Below are 22871 nucleotides of genomic sequence, written 5' to 3'. Positions count from 1 at the left end.
GTCTGTGCCAATTAACCTCATTCCATATTTCTAGTGTGGAGGCAAAAATACAGCTGAAATATGCACATGTGAACTATCTTGTCTGCTAAGGGGTTTGGTATCCTGTCCAGCCACTTTTGCTATTTATACATCCCAGCCAGAAAGCCCAGTAAGGAGGTTGATATAATTTTCTTTTCTAGAGTGGTTGGAAATGCTTACATATAAAGTGACTAGCCCCAGGTGATACATAGAGATTAAATAAATCCTCCTACATACGTTTTACCCTTTTATCTACAGCCCTCTCTTCTCTACATCCAAAGTGCAGATTTTATACAGCTTGTCTGAGCTTTCGGAAAGTGGGGGGACCGGAGTTACACTTTGAAGAGTTCAGTGAGAGCTGATTGAAGGGAAGTGACACCCCCCCCCCCCCCTCCTCCCCACACACAGGAACAGAGCTGAGGCTGTCAATGATAGGCTGTGTGCTGAAGCTCCCTCCCCTATCACCTTTTTATATCTTAGTGCTAGGAATACTTGCCAGAAGACTCATTCTGATAGTAGAGGAATGAGACAGCAGACAGAAATAATGCTTAGTGCTCTAGTTTGAGACAAGTACACACTATGGAGGAATAGGCTTTTTCATATATCATGTCAGAGGTTTAAAACCACAATAAGGAATAAATTGGTGTCCCATATTGTTCTGCAGACTGCTGTCATTGAAGAAGCAATGCCAACTCGTCTCATCCTGTTCTCACCTTCTGTCAGCATGTTCCCTGTTAGCACAGTGGGATAACCGATGCTGGTATCAAGATGGATTCAGTTACTTTTGCTATTTGCATGAAAAAATATATTTTTTTTAAATGTATACACAATGAATACACAACTGCAATAAATGTGTAGCCGATCACTGCTTAAAAGCCTATGAATATGAATAATTCCATACAGAGTAAGCTCTGTATGGAATGAAACGCATTGGAGTGTCTACTACCGAGTGAAAACATCTGTATATCGGAAACCCGAGTTTGATCACCTAACCTCGCCATGATATAAACTCTTGTTATTAATAACAGTCAGCACATAAAAACACTAACAGGTTAACAAACTTGTGAACGTGTCGTTAAATGACAAAAACTCTCTTCCATCAAACATAATAAATGTCACTCCTCTGTACCAGAAGGATGGTTTATAAAGTGTGTTGTAATGTGTTAAATAACAATGCAACCAACACAGGTAGGTCTCAGTGGGAAGATGCCAGCCTTCACCTCTATATAGTATTAGCCAAATATGTTAATATCTCTCCAAATGTATTTGGCGTTTAGGAGCTGCAGTATCTACGTTTTTAAAATAGTGAGCATGGGTATGATACACAACTTATATTGGAAGTATTGGGCACTATTGTTGGCAAAGATAAATTATATCTGAGTGTGATAATTATCTCACACAAGCAAACTTTACCCATATATATTAATATATAATATCATAATGTATCATCTTAATGGTAAAAAGATAATAAAGTCACCATGGGGTACCGTAATTTGTGATCTTTTTTAGTTATGCAATACATGCGTACCTAATGATATATTATAATAAGGATACATTATGGCTTTTGTAATTATATGTGAATGAACAAGTAGACTGTTAGCGTCAGAACGATATTTAGTGCTAATGTATTTTGTTATACTAATAAATAAAAAAAGTATTGAGATTAGTCATTTTTATTTTTACATGATAGTCATGAGAGATATAGTATGATGACAGTTTTTTTGTTTTTGGCAGACTCCAGTGACCAGCCTGTGCCAGACACAGAACAAACAGACTTGGCTTCTCCAAAGGATGTGTCGCAGCCCAGTTTAGGAGATACCGAGCAACAACAGCCAGATCAACAAGTGGAGCCAGAACAAGGTCAAATATATGTGAACTTTTTCATGATGGCGATTTGTATTTTAATGTGTATTCTTTGGAATTTCACTTGCTAGTTCTTAACAAAGGAATGAGGAATCCTATAATGCTGCAGTGTTATAACACCCCTGCAATATTGGCATGCAGTCTGCAGCCCCACACTAAAGTGTATCATACATATTGCAATGTGATTGCACAATTCCCTTTGGCTTTACAGTATATCAAGCTAAATAGGGCTAAGGCCTGCCCAATTGGATAAACATGTACAAGATTGTGTACATGCAAGGGCTGACTGGCAACTTTCGGCTCAGGGGGCAAGTACCAACCAGAGGCCAATGGTGCAGCGACTCAGGCCCCCTCCCATTCTCCCTCTTCCCAGCCTCCTCCTGACCTCCGTTCCAGCTGAAGCTCTGTTTCAGGTACTCTCTACTCACCGGCTGAATCCAGGTTCCCAGCCTGGCTAGCAGGGCGCAGTTGGGGAGAGCTGGGACAGCTTGGTCAGGGCTGCCTGGGAGTGGAGAATCTCCAGTGGGGCATGGAAACGGTCTCTGCTCAGACACAGTTTACACCATCAATGCCTGCGCTCTGTCCTTGTCTTCATCCCGCACTCAGTAGGTCACAAGTGGGGACTTTTTGCTTCCCTTCACCAGGAATCCTTTAGGCATGTCTGTGGCAGAAGCGATGCAGCCCTTTTACAGAGCATCAGAGTGGCCTGGGGGGCAATTGCCCCCCCCCCCCTGCCCCAGTCCTCTCCTGTGTACATGGACACTATAAATACATTTAGAGATTGTACAAATAGCTTATAACATGTATGGCCAGCCTATGGGTTAGCTGGTATTTGCTCAGCACCTACAAATTCCACCTCTTGCCTGTACCAACAGCTTGACTGGGGGAAGGAGATAAAGGAGGAACTGGTGCTCTGTGACTAAAAGGAACAAAGCCAGGAAAAAAGGACATTTAGTTGGGGACTTTCTTCTACTGGTCACCCTTACACAATGTAATATCCTCATAATCACATTGGGAGTCCCTATAAAGTTGCACACTATGGGTCTTGCTTTCAGCTACATCGGTTTTAAGATTGTTTGTTTTTATTGCTTTAATTTTCTAACCTGCTCTAGAAAAAAAAAATAACAATTGTAATCTAACTGGGTGTTATGAGCAGCTCCCATTCTCCCTTTATTAAAAACATTTCTCACCATTTATTAAATGCACTTATAATTCGATATTAAGATCCCTTAAGATTACCTTTAAAAAGCCCAATAACAATTTGAGATTTTATTTCCTAACAGAAATTGTTTTACCGGAAGTCCCTGACGGAGGATTTCCAGATGTGGCAGAGATGGAGCCTCTGAAGGCACTCATAAACAAATTTAATGAGGACTGGCATCTGCTGGAGCCTGTGTTCAGTGACGCATCTCTGCTAAATGTTACTCACCTGGAAATGGCCAATAAATCACCAGAAGCTCTTCTACAGGAGGCAGTGACTGCTATGGAAAGTGAGTTTGTATTATTGTTTGTCTTTTCATTTGTACCATGTAATTATAGGGTTTCGATACCAATATTGATACTTATTTTTATTTCACCCAAGTTTATTCAAGTAATTGTTTGACAATAGTTTTCATGGTGCACTTTATAGACCTTCTTTTTACTGGTTTATGACTAACTGTTGCAAATGTCTTTCAGCTATCTGAACTAAAGTTTAATTCAAGCTCTCACATTTTTTTTTTTTTACACTAAGATTTTTTTTTGGCTGTCTGTGGCCTTGTTGGGGAGCTTTCCTATTGATTTGCCACTAATGGGACAATAGGAACTGGGTATCTCCTACATAAATTAGGCTCTAGCCTTATTCGGTTCTAATAATAAATTATTTTATTATTGCTGCCATGTCCTTTTTAAAGAAAGTTCTCCTTGAAGTGGTAGAAAAGTCTGATAAGAAAAAAAAAGGCCACCTGCAAGACAATAGCATAATGTGCTAGGATGCATCCCATACTAACATATTCGGAAATACTTACCTTATAACTAAGCCCTTCGGCAGCGTGCTGTCACCACTGACAGGGCTTCCATCTTTACCTAGTCTTCCTTCCAGGTTCACAGCCTCCGGCTGTATGAATGCCCGGGGCTGCGATGGCATCACTCCCACGCATGCCACAGCATGGAGCTTTGGGTATGCCATCCCTTCAGAGTGCATGCCCCAGTGATTCCACCAGTTGCATGCCGCCTAAATATCTCCTAAACAGAGCAGGTTCAGTAGATATTCACTGTACCTTCAGGTAAGCCTTATTATAGGCTTACCTGTAGATACAAGTGCAAAATGGTACTTTACTACCACTTTAATATCTCTCCTGGTAACAACAGTGTAACTGGGCAAGGAAGTGAGAAAAATATTTTCCCATTGGGGCCTTAGGCAACCCTTTCTCACACTATCTAAAGCTAAAAAATAGTTCTGGTGGCAGAATTACCTGTCATTTACACCATAAAACTAATGATCATCTTCCCATTTTTTTATATAGAACTTTAAGGATAAATGCACTTTTAGTAAATAGACAACCCTTACCTAAACTATGCCACCCACCTCAACCTAAACCAACCTAGAAAACTTTCAGCCAGCAGCGTTCTTACCCCAGCATGGCAGCAATAGCCTCCTCTGGTATTTACGTACATCATCTACTTGGAAATCTTCAACAGTGGCCGTGCCAAAACAGTGAACCCCAAAAGACTTAAATGGGGAAACAGGCACAATACACTATGTTTTGTATACATCTGGATTATTGTTTGTCATAATGTCTGTGAAATAAAGCAATGATTGTTACATAAGTGGGATTTAGTATGGAATATATAATGCATCAATTCTGCTAGAGCTTAACATGATTATCTGAAATCCACAATTGGGAGCATTATCACTCTTGTACAGACTAAAACAAAGATTATTTCAGTGCTTTACAAAAAGTCTAACAATTTTGCTAGTAATGTATCTAACAAAAATGTAAGTTGTGCAATTCTAGATTAAAAGTCATTGGCACTTTTGAAGAAATACAGTACACAAATGTTTCACAAAACGGTTTACCTTTATCCTTTGGTTTTATTAATGCCCACTACAAGTTGCAAAAATCTTTTTGCAAAAATAAACTATCTATAACAAATGTACAAGTTGGGGTATAAAAAAAGCTAATACAAATGAAGACAGATGGGGGGATAACACTATATTACTTGTACAGCATGTCCAGTTTTGCTTATGCGCTGAAATATGTCCACAAGGGGTTTTATTGTAACTAAACCTCTTAATATTTCATCAGAACCATTTCAGTATCAAGGATGGGAAGTAACCTCTCAAGACATAGATGAGGAAGCAGAAGACATGCAGGCAGAGCTGGATGCTGAGGAGCAAGAAAGGGAGGGAGAGGAAGAAGAAGAAGAAGAAGCCAATGAAGATGCAGAAGTAAGTACCAGCTAACTACAAAAATCATGCAGATTTTTTTTCAGTGTGATAAAACAAAGAGCAATGATTGCAATACCCAGAGTAACCAATTACAATTCAAACCGCTGTTGTCTACATGATTACCCTTTTTGTTGCTGTGGTTTACTGTGCAATTTACTTTGTTCTGTACCTAACTGACTAAGCCCAGTGGCGTTTATTAGCATGAATGGTCATTCAGACTTTGTAATCTTGCTTCACCTGTAAACAGTGAGATAGTGACTATACACCTTTAGGCTACGTTTCCACTAGTGCGACTCCAAAGTCGCGCGATTTAGAGTGAGACTTTGCAGTGCGACTTTGAGTGCAATTTTGATTTGACTTTACATTCTCTGACTCAAAGTTGCATTAAAAGTCGCATCAAAGTAGTGCAGGCCCCATTTCAAATTCGCTGCAACTTTAAATTGCATAGATTGGAATGGGTGCCATTGAAACCAATGGGCTGTGACTTGTCATGCAACTTTCTGTGTCCAAAGCCGCATGACAGGTCGCACTAGTGGAATCAGAGCCTAAATGACAATAAGTAATTAAATAATAAAAAAAACCCAAATAGATTCCAATGTAACTTGAACAAATGATTTCCCCAGTAACCATTTTCTCGTTGATAGACAAGTAGGCACAGCCTTTGCAGTACCAGAAACAATAAGAACAACTTGGGATAATTTAAAGAGAAACTTTAGAGAACGTATAACGTCAACAATGCTGTCATGATCCCTAGTGATGGCAGCAACAGATGATGGTTTGAAATATGTGGGGGTCTCCCAACATAAGATATGTAGTCATACAGAATAGAGATGTCTACTAAGACAGTTTTCGGTTATCTATGGAGATGCCTGTCCATGAACAAAGTGCATCTATTTGAATAGACAACCTTATTAAAAGTACAAAAAAAGTTAGTAGCCAAGCAGTAATGCAGTTTAAATTAAATCATATGAAAGATAAAATTGCAGACTTGTTTTTGTAATGTGGTTCAAAAAGTATTTAAGCCAGACATAGCCACAAAACTAGCATAAGAGAAGGCAACCAGTGGCAGTCCCCAATATTGTTCTCATGGCAGGTAAACCTTAAGCATTCCCATAAATGTTATAGCAGAAATAAATCAGTACTTGTCAGATGTAGGAACCTCTTAATCCTTTCCTATGCCATTCAAATTCAGCTATTGCACATTTGCTGAGATTTTGGACTATTTCCCAGTTTCCAAAGATTCTCTTGGACTTGGACATCTAATGTATTGGCCTTACTCCCAGAGGTATAAGAAAAAAACATCAATGTTGTAACTTGTTTAACTTAAAACCAATACCCATATGAGCATGTCTATTGTAATTATGAAAATAGATGTTTTGAACATGTCTGTTGATCCCTTAAATAACATTTTTCATAAAAATTAATATAGTGGCTACAGACAATTAAATTGTTTTATCTCACTTTTTTAAAATGTTTTCTCTATGTATACTACCTGGACAATAGTATTTATTTTCGTGCAAAACAATACTGTCACACACAGGATGAAGAAGTTCTCAGTGAAAAGAAGAAGCACTATGGGGATTCCAAACACTTCTGCCCAGTGGCAATAAAGGACAACTTTATACTTCAGCCAGGACTCCAGGATAATGCTGCTTTATACCGAGAGAAGACATACTACTGCTCAAGCCCTGAAGCAAGAAATACATTTCTACAGAATCCTGAGAATTATGTTGTCCATAATGAACCTTTGCAAGTAATTAATTTTATACCAAGTACAGACTCTAATAGTACTTATGATAACATTTGAACTTGTAATACATTTTTTGACTTTATCTTGATATTGTACTAGCTTCTCCTATCCTGCTTTTTCAGGCTCCACCATTGAGAGTCCTCTTGATTGGAACAGGTGGCACTGGGAAAACAGCTAATGCAAGATGGTTAGCCAACAAGCTAGGTGTGTTCCACATCCAGTTTCAAGAACGCCTGCAAGAGATCATGCTGTCTAAGCTGGAGAAAAAAGTTGGGCCTCACCATGAAGAAGAATTAGTTGAGGAAGACATGACTGATGAAGCCATGTTGCTTTTGTTAGAAAATGAAAACACAGAGGAAAGTAAAAAGGAGGAATCAAAGGATTCAAAGGTATTTGCATTGGAACCTGTTAGCACAGAATGGCAATAAGGTCTGTATTGTGAGCACTGCTTTTTCATTATATTCCTTCAAGTGGATGTAAAGCCAAAACAGTTTTTTTATTTTTGAATAAAAATTACAGAAAGGCTTCCTTCAATGGGTAGCCAACAGTAGCCTAAACCATAGAATTACAGAAAGACTTCCTTCGATGGGTAGAACCATATAACTACAGAAAGGAACATAAAACCAAAACCAGATGAAAATGGCTAAGATCATTTTAAAAGGTTTAGAACCTCTTGTCTGGTTTTTATTGCCCTCTGTGTCCCTGCTCTGGATATTAACCTCACTATTTGTCCTTGTGATCCATTTTTCTGGTGCAGAATGTAGTGGCCACAACTCTTCTGGTGATGACTGTCTGGGGGGGGGGAATAACCCCAGGATAACCCCTCACTTTGAATATATCTCTTACTTCTTGATTTTTTTCAGAGACAATTATGGTAAATCTCCCTAAGGGGACACAGCAAATAAATAAGATTGACAGGAATCTCAATCTTTCCTTACTTTTGGCTACACATACACTTGCAAGATTCAAAAAGTTGAAATAAATACAACTTTATAAAATACAGTAATAATATTTAAGTTAGAACTTCACCCTCTCAGTCAGCATTGACTATTTTTAACCCTTATGCTGCTAGAATTAGTAAATAGATAGGAAAGTATATCATATTTACTTTGTTTTAACCCTTTTTTTACATATCTTCAGTTACTTCCTGGTTTCCAGGCCTAGGCAAATTATGTCATACATCCCAGGAGTCTTCATGGGGGTGGAGGGATTTTCACAGCTAAAAACACCCTCCTGCCTACATGCCTAAACTAGGGGTATGTGGATTACAGGAAGTAAAGACTACATGAATCATCAGCTGTTACTCAGGATGGCCACGGCTAGAAATGCTAGGGGGTGTTTTTCCAAGTGGGTTCTCAGTAAAATATAGCATGGAGACATGGATGGATGGGTGAGTTTGCTTTGAATATTTAAAATGAATTAAATAGCGTTTTTGGTTTGTGGTGCTCAGATGCAGTGTAGTTCTGCTTTAACATTAGTGCCTCCCTTTATTCCATTCCTTGCTGTCTATCACAGACAGACATAGGTACTACTAGAGCAGGGTTTCTCAACCAGGGTTCCTTCAAAGGTTGCTAGGGGTTCCCTGAGCAATGAAGAATTTTTGGCTCTTAGATACGTTCTCACTGACACCAATAATCTTTTTAGCTATCTCTAAGGGGGTAATTCTTCCCAATAATCACAAGTGTAAGGAGCATTCTTCTCACTGACCATCACACTAATGGATCATGAGTTGTAGATATAGTATTTTTATCAAAGGCTCCCTGAGACCAGAAAGTAATTTTAAGGGTTCATCTGTGTTGAAAAGGTTGATAAAGGCTGGTCTAGAGTCTTCAACATCTGGCAATCCCATGTTTGTTGAATGCTTGCATCTCCCCACTGCCTTTTGTAACCCCCAAACAATGAAGAGAGATAACACCACTCAGGCTAGTCAAAGTCCACGATTCAAGGTGGGTGCTGAACCTCGGCTAGCCACCAGGAGAAGCATGAAAGAAGAAAATGGTCGCACACCACCACGGAATCCAATGCAGAAAAGATCTTTATTCACATAAGTGGTACAAGGTATAGCAGGGTAGGACAGTAGATGCGCTTCACACTACTGCTGCGTGCTTGTTCACTACTGTTTTGTAACCCCCCCCCCCTTGACAATAGTGTCTCCCTTCAGTACTGCATGCATGGACACACTAATTTGCATAGCAGCTGGTGTAGGGAGCCACAGTGGATAGTGGGGAGAGGCACCCATCCGACATACTCAGGAGTGTCATATGCTGAGGATTAAAGTGCCTCTTGGGGTAAAAAGTGGTGCTAATTCCCTTTTTATAAATATATATTTTCTAAACTTTGCTTTAAATATAATGACAATTCCTCCTTTAAAAGGAAACTATGGTGATACTATGGTATGGTGATGCAAACAATAAGCCTCTGTTCACACTATTGCAATTTCTGATGCAACTTGAGTTGGACACAGAATCAGATGACGGTGAAAACCAAATTGTTTTCAACGGTGCCTGTTCACATGCAACTCGGAACGGCAGAATTTTAGAAAAAGTTCCTTTTCTAAGTTGGTGTGATTCCAGCACTGCTTTGGCCCCATAGAATATGCAAACCATTTCAAAGGGGCATCAAATTGGTATCTGAGTTGCACCACAGAATTGCACTGAAAGTCAGATCAAAATCGGATTGCAACAGTGTGAACCTAGCCCTAACAATAAGGAAAGATTTCTAATAAAAATTTGAAAATATAAATGTAAAAGAGAACCCGTTTAGGTTTCAGGGGTAAGGATAGTACCTATGTCTGTTTGAGAAAACTATTTCTTGTATAAACGAAGTAAAGTGCCTCGGGGTTTGGAAGTATACATGGACTGCGATCTGTGACCCGATCTGGGGGTGTCATTACCTTTGTATTGACACCCACAATGGTTTGCATAGGGCATGGTGAACTGCCTGCCAGAGACATGCAATGCGGGAACCCGCACTTGAATCGCGTTGGTTCCAGCATCGCAATAGTGTGAACCCAGCCTCAATGATAATGGTAAACAGGACAAGTGGAGCTGATAAATCTCTCTAATGGGGACACAGACAGCAAAAAAATAAACCTGCCAGGGGTTATAATCATTCTCCATTCTGTCCAAAACTAAAAAAACTGTTTTACCCTTAGTTATACTTTAATATGAAAATAGTAATTAGATACTCTCCTAATTTAATGCCTTTGTTCATTAGGCATCTTTTATTTTTCTATTCAGCGAAATCTGTTATATTATTTAAACATTCCAAAAATTAAAAAAACATAGGGCTGCACGCTGGCAATGTAATTCAAAGTACAACAATTTATTGAACAAAAAGGTCCTATATGACTAAGCCTGTAATGGTGAAATGTGTCAGAAGGGGCAGTTCTCAGGCAGGGAATCATAGCGTACCTTTTTTTTTCAAGGAATGTTTTGTTCTTTGATGTCTTTGTTTCTAATGATGTCATCTGCATGCACCCTTTAATTTCTTGCTCTAACGCGGGGGCAGGTTCCCCTGGCTAGCACCCTGGTTCCCTTGCAGTTAAAAGGAGTTCTGGAGTGGTGTGGTTTTTTTTTTTTTTGTGGAAAAAGGAAAGAAAAGTCTGAGATAAGAAAAGCAAAAAGAGTGGGGAATAAAAAAAAAAAAAAAATGGGTCCGGGAAAGTTGTGATGGTAAAGGGAATCAGGAGTCTCCACTCACTTTTATTTGAAGGTTAAAGTATAGGGAGTTGGGTCTTCAAGATAATTTAGAAAGAATAGTCCAAATTTGAAGGTAAGTAGTTCATCACTCACATAGCCCTTACATTGCAGAATTTAGCCATGTTATGATTTAATTTTGCTGTCAGTTCTTCATAAAACACACACATTCAAGTATTTAAGTCCTCAAATGAACAAAAATAAGGACTGGAAAGTACTTAGCAATCTTTTCTTAAAGGTATATAAGTAAGGAAATGAAATTAAAGTGTTACTTGTGACCGAACTGTCCCAGCACCCCACTTAAGTGCTTCCGTCAGTATACTACATCCTCTGGTCTGAACATAGATATCAGATATTATAGCCGCACCATACAAGACTAGCCAACAAATATCTTGTATGAAACTGGAACTTTGTTATTGAACAAGAATACAAGCTTTTTATACACTACACAATCATATACAAATGCAACCGTATACAGAAATATAATTAACACTGTAAACATTAAGTTAATTAAACAGCTAGCCACCTGAACACTCAGAGATCTCATTCCAGGTCAGACTTGCCAACATCACAAAGTACAAAACACATTATTACAAGTATAAACACATCCCCATAGTAGTTTTCTAGCAGACAATAGGTGTCTTAATTAGCACAGTTAACAATGGGTGAAAGACAGGTGGCAGTGAGAGTGGGATAAAAGTGTAAAGTGGGATAAAATCTTTATGAGGGATATGGTTGTTAAATATTACTGTCCCATTTGATGTAATCCAGTGTCCATTAAGTAGTTCTCCATCATTTTCTCAGTCACCTTGTGCCCCTAATAGACACCTGGTGACTTACACATAAGAGGGGCATGGGGAGCTGAAACAAAAATGTTCCCGACTTCAGACAGTGATAGAAGACTGATCTAACTGCTGGGGAAAAAGATATTTAGCAGGTTATATTTACTAAAACTATTGCATTTCCATGTTTTGTGTACTATGGGAGACCAAATATAGTGAATGCAGGGTCTTGGGTTTAGTAACACATTCATTTTTGGTGTATCTTTAAACAGGTCCCTTTTATTAGATTGACTCAAAAGTGTGTAAATCAGTCTATATGTAGGGGACCTGAAATGTATGATTTGTGGACAGTAAATTAGATGTGTTAAAATATGTCTGCTATGTTGCAGGCACGAAACAGTTTGGAAAATAACCAGGGACCCTTTTGGAGATATAGGCTAGGACAGTGCCATCTCATTTAAAGCTTAAAGCAGTCAGATTTGTCAACAGTTGCTTGATATACAGTAACATTTGAATGTGGTAGACCATTGTCCCCATTCAATTTTCAGGGGAAAGTTTTTGGAGCTCAATTCCCGTTTCCATTTGGATACATAAACGAGGATGGGTGGGGTCACACAGATGGAGGATATCAATAGCATACAGTATAAGCATGTGTAGTATCATGTTTTAAGCCCCTTTCACACTAATGGACCGATCAGGTCCGCCTGTCAGTTTTTGACCCTCCATTGGAGCAGCAGGTGTCAATGGACATGTGTCGATGACACTGCTCCCATCCAATCTGGTCCTGTTCACTAAAATTAGACAGATGGGGATCCGTTCCCCATCTGTCTGGCGGATTGGATCAAATGTCGGATGAAAACCAACAGGTGGTCTGTTTCCATCCAACAGCCCACAGAGGACAGCAGGCTGTGTCCATGTCTGCTCTGCATTATCAGGGCGGACACGGACCTGTCATCTGCCAGCTCAGTGGGGTTTAGCGGAGGGATCCCCTGCTGAGCGGGCAGATCTGTTGGCGGACTCCGCCAGTGTGAAAGCGGCCTTAGCTGTTTCTAATAATCTTTATTTAACAACAGATAAACATTTTTTTACAGTGTTCATTCATGACACTGAGTTTGCAGACCCTGCTGGACTTTCTAAAAACAAAGCCCAACATTGCCAGAATGCCTTTTGGAACCCCCAGTAGACTGATTATTTAAAGCGGTGTTCCGGCCTCCCCCTCCAAACATGAAATTAGATTTAGGACACTTACCTGTCCAGGAATCCAGCGATGTCGGCACCGCAGCCGATGTTTCGGCTGTTTGATGATGCTGCCGCCATTGCGCTCCGTTCGAATACTGGCATGGAAGAAGAGGAAAGAGGGGGAAGGAGGGGGCCAAATTTCCGACGTACCTCGCCACGAGGTACCTGCTCCCCCCCAATAGGTACCAAATATGGCACCGCAGGGCGGGAGGGGACAGATAAGCAGAGGTTCCAGTTTGAGTGGAACTCCGCTTTAAGACATTTTCATATTTGGCACGGAGTAGCATGTTCTTACTTTGATTCATTCGGTTGTCTATTTTTAGCACAACAGTTGTAAGAGTGAGTCTTTCTAATCTAGAGCATAGAGCTTGAATTTGTGTTTTAGAATGACATTAACCTAATTGAATGTATTTTTTTTTTTTTATAAAGGAAGAGGTTGTTCTCACAATAGAGGAGGAGGCCATAAAGTCTTACTTAACTGACAATGAACCCCTACCAACTGAAGTGCTGGATGAAGTTGTAACAGAATGGTGGACCAAGGAATCTTTTCGGTAATTTAATGTTCCTAACAAATTCCTTTGGCAAATGTGGAATGCATCTATGTAATTAAATGCAAGTATATTAGTGGTTATAAATATATACAGTAACGTCACGAGCACAACTATTGCACTAAAATAAAAAAAAAACAAGTAAGTAAGCATTTCCTGCTGTGGGAGTGTAGTTATTTTAGTTATTACATTGCAAGGAACTATTGGCTATATAAGGATAGTGGAAAGAGGACAGAAAAATTGAAATTCCTAAATGATCAGAAATATTACTATTCCTATAGAGAGTCACTAACCACAATGCAAACGTACTGTAAATTCTAAAAACATTATGAACATACCATATGAAAAGACAACAATAACATACAACAATTAAAATCACATAAAACATGGAATAACAGTTCCCCTCTTTAAATATATTTATAATGGCAATCAACTATAAGACCCATAATTACCCATTCTACATACTGTATACATAGAATCTAGAGACACAAGGCCAAATGAGCAGTAATTTAGGAAAATACAAGGGGAGGGGGCTATAACTCCCTGCTGACCTTGTAGCCCATTCATGTCATCCATAAATGGGCAGTAAGAGGCTTGGTGACCTTAAGAACGGCTTTAAATTAAAATTTTACAACCATTTGTAAAGGCAAAATTTAAAAAATATATACTGTATGTGGTAAACAGTATATCTGCAATACAAGTACATTACCCCATGTTATGGTCATTTAAAGTGCAAATACAGAAAAATACCTGTTGAACTGCCAAAAATGTACTCAGCTCCTACGTCCTTTTGTGGGCTGACAATACACAGCTTTTTTTTGTGGACTGAGTGTTGTCCGCCCTCCCACTTGTGTTTGGCTAAACTCTTCCATCTCCACAACATAAAGGCTAATCATTCTGTAATCCAAGTTAAGGGCTAGGAGGACATCTCTGCAATTCTGACAAGTTTAACCACTTGATGACCGCCCACCACAAATTTACTGCAGGAGGCGGCCGCTCCTGGGTAGTACTAAGTCGCTCGCTCCCGCCGCTCTGGGGCACGCTCCCGCACGCCCCCAGCCCCGCCGATGGTCTGATTGGGTTCAGAACTGATCAGTCATCAGGTCCAGGCCAATGATTTTTTGCCTGGACCTGCTGATCGGTCCTGACCAATCACAGACCTAGCTGTGCCTGTGAACTGTAAACACAGGCACAGAAAAGGTCCTCTCTCCCCTCCCAAAATCCTTTTTGGATTTAATCGAGAGAAGAGACAGGATCAAAACGTGAGTACTGCACCAAGCATACCCACACACAGGTAGACAGGCACATTTAACCCCCGATCACCCCCCTCAGTTAACCCCTACTCCCCCTGTCACATTGCACACTATACACAGTATATAGCAGTTTTCTATATTTCCGTGTTAGTGTGCCTTGTTACATCATTTAGCGCTAGCGACCGTTACTTTTAGGCTTAGGATACCAGCCACCCCCCCAATAAAGATTTAACCCCCTGATCCCCCCTGATCACCCCCAGTTAACCCCTCCCCCCCTGTCACATTGCACACTATATACAGGTAATATAGTGGTTTTCTGTATTAGTGTGATTGTGACTTCAGTTAGCGCTAGCGAGTTAGTTTCTGTCCCAAGTAGGTTTAGGTTCCCCGCCACCCCCCCCCCAATAAAGATTTAACCCCCTGATCAATATAACAACAACAGTGCAGCGCAATTTCATATATCTTCAAAACTGCTAATAATACTCATATAAGTGCAAATCAGTCCATCACAGAGAGTCCATTAATACAGATAAAACTGGTGTGACAGGCAAATCCTTAATAATGACATCAAACACCCAAGTGCTGGAACAACTTGAAGCCATGCAAAGAACATACGGATAGTGTATATGATCCCATCACCACAGGTATCTCAGCCTCTCACCTCCACCAGGTGACCCTACAGGGTCTGTGCGCATATAAGCATGTACACAGAAAAAGCGATCCTCCTTTCTCTCTCTATTGGTTCCAATGTGTCCAATGCGAATAGCACTCCACAGCATATATGCGTAAGGAAACAATAATGGGAGATCTAAGTGCTCTCTGTTTATACTGCACACACTTTATTGGTATAGTAAAAATAATGCACTCACATGGTGGTAGAATATTCAAAGCATCTCTAATAACGGTACTACAAAAGATGGCGCGAAGTTGGTGTCTCCCTGCCTCTCTCTTTCTTGCTTCCAGGATGGCTGGCGGGTCATGCGGGGTCCCCCCGTACGCGTTGCGTCCATGGGCAGGACTTCTTCAGCGGGGCAGGGACAACCACTAACAGGCCAGCATATATATCCCTAACTCCACCCATATGTAAACAGCGGAAGCCGTTGCTACTCAACCGCCCGCTCTCCTTCCGATCCGGAAGTCAACAACATGGGACGTCACTACCGCACTAGTCGAAGCGTCCGGATGCCATAGCAACTCCCTGAGTCCTCTTTATATGGGAAGACGCTCCGAAGGTGCTTTAAAAAGCGCAAATAAATAAATAAACCTCCAATCGGAAAGTCCAATGGGGCTAAAATTATTGCACATAACCCTCATCCTTATATTAAGCAGGACATGGTATGGACGATAATGCCACAAAACCCATACCATCTCGGAACAACCACTAGGTGGCAGGAGTACCTCGACCTCTTACATATGTAATGTCATATTGCAAATATAAATACATAATAAATATATAAAAACCATACATTGCATAATAAAATTACCACAAATAACATAATAAAATTTATTTTAAAACGATCAGTATATTAAAAGTAAATATAGCGACGTTTCAAAAGGTTAAAATGTTAAAATATTCCTAAATCTAAAAAGCCGCACAGGAAATAAAATATAATTATCTGTTGGAAATAAAACAATTTAGATCAAAATCCACATTGAGTCCTAGTGGCGACAAAACCTTGGCTTCGTAGATCCAAAATGACTCTCGGCGACTTAATTGCCGTACAAAGTTCCCCCCCTCTCCAATGGCGATTAACTTTTTCTATCCCCCAGAATTTTAATCCGGTGGGATTTTTTTTATGACATAGTTTAAAATGCCGGGAGACGCTATGGGTAACTAGACCCTTCTTTATATTGTTCACGTGCTCACCGACTCGCACATGGAGGGCTCTAGAAGTTCTACCTATATACTGTAGGCCTTTTGGAAAATGAAGAAAAAAAGGAAAATGCATTTTTTCCCTCTTTTTTCAATTTTCAAAACTTTGTGACAAAAAGTGAGATCTGCAAAACACTCAACATGCCTCTCTGCAAATAGCTTGGTGTCTACTTTCCGAAAAGGGGTAATTTGGAGGGGGGGGGGGGGTTGTGCTTTCTTGGCATTTCATGGCCTCCGAAACTGTGATAGGTAGTGAGGAGTGAAATCAACAATTTACGCCCTTGGAAAGCCTGAAGGGGGTGATTGGTTTTCGGGGTCCCATACACAGCTAGGCTCCCAAAAACTCTCACACATGTGGTATCCCTGTACTCAGGAGAAGCAGCAGAATGTATTTTGGGATGTCATTCCACATATACCCATGTCATGTGTGAGCAATTTATCTTTTAGTGACAGCTTTGTGTTAAAAAAAGAAAAAAAATGTAATTTTCCCAAAACATGTGGTAAAATATAAACTATTCCATGGACTCACCATGCCTCTCAGCAAATAGCTTGGGGTGTCTACTTTCCAAAATGGGGTCATTTGGGGGTGGGGGGTTGTGCTATCTTTACATTTCAGGGCCTCCAAAACAGTGATAGGTAGTGAGAAAGTGCAATGAGAAATTTACGCCCTTTCAAATTCTGAAGGTGGTGATTGGTTTTCGGGGTCCCGTACACAGCTACCCTGTTTACCCGAAAATAAGCCCCACCCCGAAAATAAGACCTAGCGTGATATTTAGGGATAGCTGCAATATAAACCCTACCCCGAAAATAAGCCCTAGTAAAATCCTTGTAAAAACATGTAATCCGCTTTGTAAAAAGATGATATAATGTGCAGTGCGTCAAATAAATACCTTATTTACAGCGCTGCTTACAAATGGAGACTCACTGGATATTATATAACCTTTTTATAAAACAGATTGCATAATTTTACAATGATTTTAACCAAAGTTTATTTTTTGGATTACTGAATGTTTTTTACAGAACTTTACAGAATTTTAAAAAATATTTTATTGTATTCTTCCAGGTTTTTTTTTTTTTTTAAACGGAGAGGGGTAAATGACACAACACAAGGACTGTGCTATCTATCATGCTTTAAAGGATCAGGATATATATTTTTTTTAAGATCGTCCTTGTACATACATTAAATAAATAAGACATGCCCTGAAAATAAGCCCTAGTGTGTCTTTTTGTAGCCAAAATTAATATGAGGCCGGTCATATTTTCGGGGAAACATGGTAGGCTCCCACAAAGTCTCACAGATGTGGTATAACTGAAATATTCAATGAGCTCAACATGCCTCTCAGGACATTCCTTAGGATGTCTACTTTCCAAAAAGTGGTAATTTGGGGGGGGGGGGGGGGGGTTGTACTGCCTTGCCATTTTAGCACTTCATGAAATGAGATAGGCAGTCAGAAAGTAAAAGCTGCATAAATTCCAGTATTCACACCGTAGTTTGTAGACATGTAGCTAAATACATTTTGGCCAAAATATATGACAAAATTGAGTATATTGGATATTTTTTAGAAGACAAAGTAGAAAATGTCCTTTTTTTTCTCAAAATGTTCGCTATTTTTTTATTAATATCACAAAAAATAAAAAGCGCAGAGGTTATCAAATACCACCAAAAGAAAGCTCTGTTTGTGGGAAAAAAGGGACATAAATTTTGTTTGGTACAGCACTGCATGACTGCGCAATTGTCAGTTAAAGTCATGCAGTGCCAAGTTGAAAAAAGTGGCCTGGTCATTAAGCAGCAAAACTCCTGGGGCTAAAGTGGTTAAGTGGTAAATAGTTTTTTTTTTTTGGTTTTTTTTTTGCAGTACTTAAACAGATAAAACAATTAAAAGGGAGAAAATAAGATAAGTTAAAGCAGTATTAAACCCAAAATCAAAATTTAACATGCTGTCACTTACCAATCCTTAGATGTGGTGTCTGCATTAGTTTTCTTATTTAGGCTTTTTTCCCCCTCTGTATTCACCTGGTGATCCAGCCAGTTACACACTTTCTGCTTTAGAGTTCCTCCTACTCTGGATGAAGGAGCAACAGGGATACCTTTGGACAGCTGCATTGTCAGTCTAGGGCAGTGATGGCGAACCTTGGCACCCCATATATTTTGGAACTACATTTTCCCATGATGCTCATGCACTCTGCAGTGTAGTTGAGCATCATGGGAAATGTAGTTCCAAAACATCTGGGGTGCCAAGGTTTGCCATCACTGGTCTAGGGGAAGGGAAGTGTAAATGCACTAGCCGATTTACTGTAGATACACTGACAAATTGAAGCCAACTTCCAGCTCACACATTTTAAGCAGGTATAGCAATAGTTTTTTTCTTTTAGGAGAAAAGTTTTACATAAATACTGTAAATTAAAGCTGTTCATTGTAAGCATCCCTGTCAGTGTTACATGGGTTGTCTCGGCTCCCTATCTACTATACCTGCAGAACAGCTTGTTCTGTTGAAATCAACAGATGTACTGGCCAGATCACTAGGTAAAAATTGGAAAGCCTAAAAGAGAAAAACAAATTCACCGCCACATCTAAAAATTTCTATGCTGCAGTATGATAAATGTTTGCTTTTGGGTTAAATACATATGTATTTGGTAGGGTTTACATACATTTTAATGAAACGTGATCAAACATAACTTGAGAAATAAGGTAGCGACAGAAGCTACTATTGAATCAATATAAAAATAGTGATAAGTTACTCTCCTAGTATAATGCCTTTATTTTTTAGGTGTCTGTTTATTTTCTTTTGAACTCTGTAGCTGCAGACACTATGGGAAAATAACATTAAAATTCACAGCAGAAGCACTGAATTCACTTAGCTAGATTAACTCACTCGGCCCCCTCCCACCTCCCATCAGCAGTGACTTTGCAGCCTTCCAGTTTTCTTTAATGTACATAGCCCAGTGCTGGACTTTTACTATAAACTGAGGATGAATTTATCCACAGTGCTTAGAGCAACTTAGGTCAGTGGGAGCTTGTTTTAAGGTTCAATTCCTACATGTTAATATTATGTTAATACTTGATCGTCCATATCCTGGCCACAGGTTTATGTTAAATTCTGTTTTGTTGTGTTATGTTAACATTTATATGCCACTGTTGGATGGTTATGGAGTTGGTTGGAGTTAGATTTGGTATTTCCCTTTTAGCTCCACTGGATTCATCCTGGATGGATTCCCTAGCAACGTAGAAGAGGTCCAGTACATAGGAGAACGGGGCTTCTTCCCAGACATTGCTGTTTTTCTGGAAGCAGATGAGAGTGACATCTGTGACCGACTGTTGCCCCCTCGGCTAGCTAAGTGGCAAGAGCGACGAAGAAGAAAAGAAGATCGCAAACGGAAGATGATGGAGATGAAGAAGAAAATAAGGGTACTTATCTGAGTGTCAAAATTTAAAGAAAAATTTACATTGTTTAAAAGTTATTTGTGCAATGTATATCTTCTCAAAACAACATGTAATTAACATGTTTTCTATTGAAAAGTTGTTTTTTCTAATAAGAGCAATAACTGAAAGGAAAACTGTAATTGATTTTAGTTATTGCTCTTTATTTATTATTTTTATTGTTTACAAGTTTATACTTTGACCTTTTATATCATTTTTATATTACTTGCATCAAATCTTCATTTTAGAAATACACATTTAGTATGTGGTACTTTTATTATACATTATTTGCAGTGCACCTGAGCTTTCTAATAAAAAAAAAAAAACCTACAATGTTGCCTAAATGGCCCCGTATGGATTTACAGACAATCAAAAAGTGAGCAGGCAGAGGCAGAGAGGGGGCTGTGTCCTTTCTCTGACTCATTATGTTGTGTGTATCTTGTGAATACATCTACACAGCAGGAGATCTTTTTACAATTTAACAGCATAACGGTAAAATAAATCTACAGATGTGTAAATAACTGTCCCGTGTGCACCATCTGCTGGCAGTGAGTGGATATGAAATATTTTAATACAATACTCATGTTTACCCAACTAAAATATATATTTTTAATGTTTTCAGTCCTAAATTAATAAAAAAAAAAAACAAAGAAAATGTATAATAAAGATGCATGTAACTAATTGAAGGTAACTATAATAGTTTTGATATGCTCTCAGTCTCATGTACAAATGTATATTTTTTGCTATGTTACCCAGCCTCATATTTTATGGGTTACATCAAATATTTGGGCGAATATAACTGTAAAGACTAATATGATGTCAATTGCTAAAATACACTATATTGCCAAACGTTTTTGTAGGAGCTTGTTGGACATCCCAAAACCATGAACATTAATATACAGGGAGTCCCAAAAGTCGCCATACATAGGGAAAACGGAAAATTGTAGCTAAATTCACCTTTAGTTGCAAAACATTTATTACAACATTTTTCAAAAAATTTAAAAAGTCTTATTCCCCCATTCATGGTGAAAACGTTCCAAGATATCTGTTGTTATGCAAGTAATTGCTTTTCAAATACATTCCTTTAAATGATCCATGTTTCTAATCTTTTCCTTGTACACCATGGCTTTGAAGTGGCCCCACAAGTAAAAGTCGAGTGGTGAAATGTTAGGGTATCTCGCAGGGCATTCCACAGGGGCATAGTGACCAATCCATGAACGTGAAAACTGTTGATCCAACCATGGCTGGAAGCTGATACCATAATGAGGTGGTGCCCTATATATGGAGACTTTTAGGACACCCCGTAAAGTTGGCTGTAACAGGCTCCACTCTTATGGAAAGGTTTTCTATAAGATTTTGGAATGTTTTTATGGAAATGTTTGCTTATTTACCTAAAAAAGCATTTGTGAGGTCAGGCATTGTTATTGGATGAGAGGTCTTAACTTACATTCGGCATTCCAATTTATCCCAAAGATGCTCAGTAGAGTTGAGGTCAAAGCTCTGTGCAATGCCACTTGAATTCCTCCACACCAAATTCATCAAACCCAGTCTTTATGGACCTGGCTTTGTTCACATGGGCACAGTCATGCTGGAACAGAAAAGGGCATTCTCCAAACTATTGTCATAAGATTGGAAGCATTCAACTGTCTAAAATGTATTTGTATGCTGTAGAATTAACAGCACACTGCACTGAAAACCTATACCTGAACTCATATATTTGGATGGTGTTCACATGCTTCTGGCTTATAGTGTAAGTGTAATGGTCAGATATTCACAAACATTTTACCATATAGTGTATACTTAAGTACATCCTACCCTATTGTACAGAAAAAAAATATCAGTGTTATAGACTATTTTGTCAGCTTTTGCCTTTGGAGCTGCACATAGTTTTGAGTGTATTTAGTACAGCTAGGAATAGGAAGAAACATATCCCTAAACCAAGGCCACTGACAGTAGTAATAACATAGAAGCAGATTAAGCCCTGCCAAAACCCATAGAAAATTATTAAAAAATTGGGCAATTTTACTTAGAACTCACCATTTTGAACAGCATATGTAGTATTAGGAACCGAATCGTTTTCTATTTAGGTTTAATATATATATATATATATATATATATATATATATAATATGCTGCGCTTGGTTCAGACTATATCTGCCACAAAAATGAAAAGCAGCCAACACAAGATCTTGAATATAGTAAGAGATCATTCAAATATTGGACATAGGTGCAGCGCTAATCAAGGAAAGGCTAAAATCATTGTCCGCATCCAAAAGGGAAAAAAAAGCCAAAAGGGTGTCCACTCATGTTCAGGAAATCTTCTGTAAGTGATAGCAGAACCGTCCCCAGCACCCAATCACACAGCCTCTTACCGAATCACATTGACCCTCATCACAAAGGTCAATGCCAGCAGCAAATCCCAAATGAAGCAAGTATGTCTGTGAGATCCTCCTGGCATTCAACCTAGTGTTTCTCTATCTCACTCTTAGTGGTATCACCGAATCATGTGGGGACAAGCAGGACACCTCTCATAGTACAGTATTGTCGAGTAAATTTATTGATAAAATAGTAGCAACTTACATTCAAGTAAAATGTCAACAGTACATCGTCATCTCTTCAAGCAATCGTACTGAAACCGCAGACACTGGTTTCAAACCAACAAGATTGCCACCACGTCCCCCGTCTGTGTGTGCGTCACACGCCGTTGGCTCCTCCCAATGTGTTTTGTCACTAGATGATATTGTCAGGGGTGTGACCAAACGCCGGTGACTGTCACTATATATACAGCAGAGGATCCGGAAGTCGGAAATAGCTCCCCAAGAGTTCCAACTCCCGGAAATAACCGCTGCAAAAAATACAGCAGTGTACACAGAGGCTCAAATGGCCACTATAGATCTCATGGTCAACACAGATATAACTATTCAAATCAAAGATAGATAAATAACCATAATAAAAAAACACCAGGTATCAGATAGATATTAACATATGGTGATATATGG

General features: G+C 39.2%; 1 protein-coding gene across 1 annotated transcript in view; it reads left to right on the top strand.

Annotated features, from left to right (window-relative positions):
• AK9 (adenylate kinase 9) overlaps positions 1–22871 on the top strand; it is a 135128-nt gene that overhangs the window by 84164 nt on the left and 28093 nt on the right. The window contains exons 20-26 of the mRNA XM_082251583.1: positions 1753–1878; positions 3165–3371; positions 5169–5311; positions 6852–7064; positions 7184–7450; positions 13210–13331; positions 19641–19860. Coding sequence (XP_082107709.1) covers positions 1753–1878; positions 3165–3371; positions 5169–5311; positions 6852–7064; positions 7184–7450; positions 13210–13331; positions 19641–19860 — 1298 coding nt within the window. The remainder of the gene's footprint in view (positions 1–1752; positions 1879–3164; positions 3372–5168; positions 5312–6851; positions 7065–7183; positions 7451–13209; positions 13332–19640; positions 19861–22871) is intronic.

The sequence above is a fragment of the Pelophylax lessonae genome (genome assembly GCF_965119305.1).
Source record: "Pelophylax lessonae genome assembly, chromosome: 3".
NCBI classification, from domain to species: domain Eukaryota; kingdom Metazoa; phylum Chordata; class Amphibia; order Anura; family Ranidae; genus Pelophylax; species Pelophylax lessonae.
This window is presented reverse-complemented; position numbering and strand designations above follow the sequence as displayed.